The sequence below is a fragment of the Bison bison genome, unplaced genomic scaffold (assembly GCF_000754665.1).
Source record: "Bison bison bison isolate TAMUID 2011002044 unplaced genomic scaffold, Bison_UMD1.0 scf7180017864100, whole genome shotgun sequence".
Taxonomy (NCBI): domain Eukaryota; kingdom Metazoa; phylum Chordata; class Mammalia; order Artiodactyla; family Bovidae; genus Bison; species Bison bison.
This window is the reverse complement of record NW_011494672.1, coordinates 507584-513583: the sequence shown is the minus strand read 5'-3', so window position 1 is coordinate 513583 and position 6000 is coordinate 507584. Positions and strand designations below refer to the sequence as shown.

General features: G+C 38.3%; 1 protein-coding gene across 2 annotated transcripts in view; it reads right to left on the bottom strand.

Moving 5' to 3' along the window:
- The window catches only part of STRN (striatin, calmodulin binding protein), a 111322-nt gene that overhangs the window by 20992 nt on the left and 84330 nt on the right, over window positions 1-6000 (bottom strand). For both annotated transcript variants that reach the window (XM_010838612.1, XM_010838613.1), the window contains 2 exons: window positions 4255-4302; window positions 3349-3470 (listed from right to left, as the gene is read on the bottom strand). In XM_010838612.1, the coding sequence (XP_010836914.1) occupies window positions 3349-3470; window positions 4255-4302 (170 nt within the window). The remainder of the gene's footprint in view (window positions 1-3348; window positions 3471-4254; window positions 4303-6000) is intronic.

Genomic DNA, 6000 nt, shown 5'->3' with positions numbered 1-6000 from the left:
AGCCCACCAGGCTCCCCCGTCCCTGGGATTCTCCAGGCAAGAACACTGGAGTGGGTTGCCATTTCCTTCTCCAATGCATGAAAGTGAAAAGTTAAAGTGAAGTCGCTCAGTCGTGTCTGACTCTTCGCGACCCCATGGACTGCAGCCTACCAGACTCCTCCGTCCATGGGATTTTCCAGGCAAGAGTACTGGAGTGGGTTGCCATTGCCTTCTCCGATATCCTCTTTAGTTACACCATAAAATATTTATTGAAGATACACTGTGTATTTGGCACTATGCTAGATGCAGGGGTCATGCAGATGATTAGACACAATACCAACCCTGTCTTCAAAAAGTAATGTGGGTTAAGTACAATAACCGTGGCAGGAAGAGAGAGACTGGACACTTCTTGGAAAGAATTACACCTAGAGTGTACAGATGTTGGCTTGTCAAAGGGCAGAGGGAAGGCGCTCCTGGCAAAGGAGGTAGCTCCTACAAACTCACAGAAGGAAAAATAGAACGCTACATCAGGACATTTATAAGAAATTCAGTATTACTGGACTGTGAAATTTGAGGCAAGAAGTGGATGAGATGAGAGTGGTCAGTTTATGGTGGGATGCCTATGACATACTCAGCAAATTACCCTAAAAGCAACAGAGAAACACTGAAAGGTTTCCCAGAAGCAGCAGTGTGAAGCCAGTATTTAATATGGTAACTCTGATTACAGTGTAGCAGAGATTGGAAAGAAACAAGATGAAGGCAAGTTTCAGAAGACTGGGAGAGTGAAGATGAAAATCAAAGCGAGGACAGTGATAAAAGGGGCAGAAAAGGAGTAAATTCAATAAATATTTAGGGGGTATTAACAAAAAGGTATAGTAATTAGTAAGTGATGGATAGTGAAATAGTATAAAGAATCAAGGATAACTCTTGGGTTTCTAGTTTGGATAAGTTTGGTAGTGCTACCACCTGATAAAGAATACACATAGGATATTTGAAAACAGACTTCCCTAATAGTCTAGTGGTTAGGACTCGGTGCTCTCACTGCCAGGGCCACGGGTTCAATCCCTGATTGGGAAACTAAGATTCCCCCAAGCTGCATGCTGTGGCCAAAAAAATTAAGAATATATGGAAGAAGAAACAGTGCTTGTAGAGATTTATGGACAATAAGACGGCCATTTTGAAATGCTGTGTAGGTAGCCTCTGGCTTAAAAAAGAGATTGATGAGTCAACAATATATAAAACCACAAAGTGGATTCAGTCTACCAAAGAATATGTGTACAATGCAAAAAATGAGTTAGGGTCTAGCCTCGAAAAATGTCAATATTTTTAGGTGAGAAAATAAAAGGAGTTTATGACGGATAGGGAATAGAAACTGTCATAGAGTTGTGTCAAAAAAGCCTATAGTGAAAAGATTTCAAAAAGGATAGAGTGGTCCACAGTTTCAGATAGCCAGTACATCAAGTAAAATAAGAATTATAAAATATCCCTTGGATCAGCCAGTTAGATAGTTATTGATACTTTTTTGTATTTAAGTGGCATAGCCACAAGACAGAATGAAGAGGAATGATGTACAGTGAAAGAACATGGAATCAATAACTAATTGTGTTTTCTAGACCAAAGAGACACGGGAAGGAAGAGAGGTTAGAAAGATGGTAACGAAGACCCTATATGCAAGACAGCAAAAAAGACACAGATGTATAGAACAGTCTTTTGGACTCCGTGGGAGAAGGCAAGGGTGGGATGATCTGAGAGAATAGCCTTGAAACATGTATATTATAATATATGAAACAGATCACCAGTCCAGGTTCGATGCATGAGACAGGGTGCTCAGGGCTGGGGATGACCCTGAGGGATGAAGTGGAGAGGGAGGTGGGTTCAGGATGGGGGACACATGTACACCCATGGCTGATTCATATCAATGTATGGCAAAAACCACTACAATACTGTAAAGTAATTAGCCTCCAATTTAAATCAATTAAAAAAAAAAAGAACCAGAGAGGGAAATGGAGTCACAAAAGGCTTCTTCTTGCCCGAGATGGGAGAAACTTGAATTTACTATTTGTTCAAGAGTTGGACACGACTGAGCGACTTCACTTTCACTTTTCACTTTCATGCACTGGAGAAGGAAATGGCAACCCCCTCCAGTGTTCTTGCCTGGAGAATCCCAGGGACAGGGGAGCCTAGTGGGCTGCCGTCTATGGGGTCACACAGAGTCGGATACGACTGAAGTGACTTAGCAGCAGCAGCAGGGGATGGAAAGAGAGCAAAAAGGGTAAGGCTTCAGATGAGTGCAAAAGAGAGAGGCAGCAAAAACGAAAGACAGTGCAGTCTCAAAGGAAACAAGAGAAGGTCAACAGCGAAACGGAAAGGGTTGGCTTGGGAGAATGAGGTCAACTAATCAAGAGAGGATGAGATGGCTGGATGGCATCACTGACTCGATGGACATGAGTCTGGGTGAACTCCGGGAGTTGGTGATAGACAGGGAGGCCTGGCATGCTGCAATTCATGGGGTCGCAAAGAGTCGGACACGACTGAGCGACTGAACTGAACTGAATCTCTGAAAGAGGGATAAAGGGAGTGATGAAAAGTATGAAACAGATAAATCCAGAAAAGAACTGCAGCAGGAGACAGGGTGTTATCTTTCACAAAATATATGTTAAATGATTACTAAATAAATGTTGGGAGAATATTTTAGTTACTGAATTTCTTATCTTAGGTTTAGTGGTGAAATTAATCTAAAATGGTAATAAAAATAAACTATGGTTTTATGAAAAATACGACACTTCATACCATTCTATAATTTATGGAGAATTTAAAGAGAAAATCAAAATAATTGAAAGAGAATTTATGATAATATCTAGTGATAGATTATACAGTTTTTGATTCATGGTGCTGTTTCCAAATCCAAAGGGTACTTCTTAATTTTTAAAAGTCTTTTAAATTTTTGGTGTTATACACTCTGAAAATCATTAGCCTCTACACTCTGTAATAAGTGATTAAGAAGATGATGCCAACATTCATTTTCCTTCAAAATTATTTGTCAAGAATAGTGACAAAGTACGATTATAGATTAATAATAATGTATCAAGTACTGTACACGTGCCTACAAATGAAGAAAACAACTGTCAATCAAGCCAGCATTTTCAATCAGTAAGACCTGGGGGTGGGAACTCTTTTCTCAGGAAAAATACATTATTTTCCCTCTTTTTTTTAGCATTATATATATATCAAACTGATTCCCAAATACAGAAACCCTTTTTAACAAAATAAATTTATTTTCAAAAACATCTCATTTTATCCATATATATGCAATACAAAATACATAAAAAGAAAATATTTCATCCCTCCATATTTTGGGGAGTCACATACCGTAGGAGTCATAGGGATCGATGTTGGGGTTGGTGGTGTTCCAGCTCTGGATCAGCCCATCAGCACCACCACTGTAGCACTGCTCACCACTGCTGCTCATCACCACACAAAGCACTGGGCCTCTGCGAGAAAAAACCAATTTCCATCCTCAGAAAATCTATTTGATATTAGAATGAGTTAGAAATAAGAATGCTTAGTTTTTCAAGTGGCTTTGTCTTTTTCTATTTTGTACAACAAATAAAAAAATTATCAAAGCACTATTCATTTTTCTTCCTCTGCTAAACCAGTGGTTAGTGTGATCTATGGCCTATGGATCAAATCCAACCAGTGAACTGTTTTTGTACAATCCTAAAGCACTTACAGTTTTTACCTTTTTAAAATGTTGTAATACAAAACTAAACTAAAAGCAAGAATATGCAACATTAAATATGCAGCCTGAAAAGCATTTACAATCTGACCCTTAATGTATGCCAACCTCTGTGCTAAATCGAGTGAACAGGTACATTTCTTAAACTTAAATGGAAAAAGGAAAAGCATGAAATGTGACCACAATTTTTTAAATGTCTCAGGTATTTTTACCAGGTTATCTTTAAGGAAAAAAAGATCAGGATTTCTAATAGTTAATTTTAACTGCCTCAACTTCATTTTAAGAGACAGATATACACATCATTTAAATATCATGCAAATAATACCTAATTTCAGCAAGGATCCCTATTTGGTAGTGATATACTTGTTGCTAACATTACATTATCTGCCACTTTCTTTTACATTTACAAAAAAAAAAAAATGCTACCAAATACAAAAAAAAACACATACGACAAATACATACGTGAAAGAAAATAAAATATACTAATCAGGCTGATTTACAATGATGTTGATTAACACAAAGAAAAAGCACATACTTACTTATGAGCTCTGAATGTATAGATAGGCTCCACATCAAGAGATGTGCTCCTAAATCAGAGAGAAAGGAGGATTTTTTATCATTCTAAAAGTCAGTAGTAAACAGTATGACTGAATGTGTCATAAAAACACGCCTAGAAATATCAACACTATGGTAATATACAATTCTCAACCCCAGGACACAATAAAGCTTACTTAACAGCAATCACATATTTCTGTGACTTCAAGAAACAAAATTCTTTAGTAACTGTTATAGCACTTTTAGCACTGTCCTAATCTATTTGATTAAAGGGAGAGAGAGCCTCACTCGTGGAGAAAACACATGGGTTTTGAAGAGATAAACTTCTGGATTTAATTTCCAGTTCTGTATCTAATCGGCTAACTTTAGGCAAATTATTTAATCTTTTGAAACTTTAGATTCTTCTATGTTTAATATAAAATAGAAAAACAGGGATAACAGCCAATATTTAGAAGATTAAATCAGATTCTTCAAGGTAAAACAGCCTAGGACAGAACAGAATTTCAATCAAAGGTACTTCAATTTCCTTGCATTTCCATAAAGATTAACAATGTCTACCCTTAATACCTGCAGAAACTGTCCACATTAGATTTGGACATCAGAATAATTATTCATTACTCAGAATACTGAGTGTATGAATACTCTACACGGCTAATACTGGCCATAACTGAGAACAGAAACTGGATTTAAAATTGGATTGTATTACAGATTTTTTTTTAATTAGACATATGATAGCTCTCCTCATTTTCAAAGTTTTAAATTCAAAGGTAAACAAAGGCTATTGTTACTTGCTTGTGATGGTGTTATTACTAAGCTACCACCAGCAAGAAATTTCAATATATTTCAAAGTTATAGTCAAGAATATATAATGAGATACTCACATTCTCTCATCTAATATGATGCCCACTGTGAACTAAAGAACTTGAAGAACAAAAGGCACAGTTCGTAAACAGGAAATACCTTTTCTCTGTTAAAGACACCTGATCTACATGAAGATTCACTTGATTTTAGCAAGATCCAGTTGAGCTGTCGGAGAAGGCACTGGCACCCCACTCCAGTACTCTTGCCTAGAAAATCCCATGGATGGAGGCGCCTAGTAGGCTGCAGTCCATGGGGTAGCGAAGAGTCAGACACGACTGAGCGACTTCACTCTCACTTTTCACTTTCATGCACTGGAGAAGGAAATGGCAACCCACTCCAGTGTTCTTGCCTGGAGAATCCCAGGGATGGGGGAGCCTGGTGGGCTGCTGTCTATGGGGTCGTACAGAGTCGGACACGACTGAAGTGACTTAGCAGCAGCAGTTGAGCTGTCTGATGAACGTCTATGTATGACAGCTAGAATGTCACTGATTGCTTTCAAATTGGGCAGGAGATATTCTCTGTCAGTAGTAAAACTTCCATCCTCTCCTCTATTTGATGTTCATTTCTACTCTTTAATAAAAAGAGGTATCCATCACTATAGAAGGGCCCTTGCTGGTAGATTCTGGGTTCTGGACCATGTAATCCAAGGAAGAAAGAGAAAGTACCAAATGGGATCAGGACTAGCTTGGTGACTGATAAAAGGGGTTTATACCAATTCATGTCTGTCCATGCTTACAGAGGAACCAAGGGGCCAAGGCAAGTATTAGCATATAAGTGAGAGCAGCAACAGTGCCCTTCAGTCTAGACATTTTGGTCAAGATCAAAAGAAAAGATCAAAGAGGTCTCTTGCCCGGACCTGCTCCAGCCTA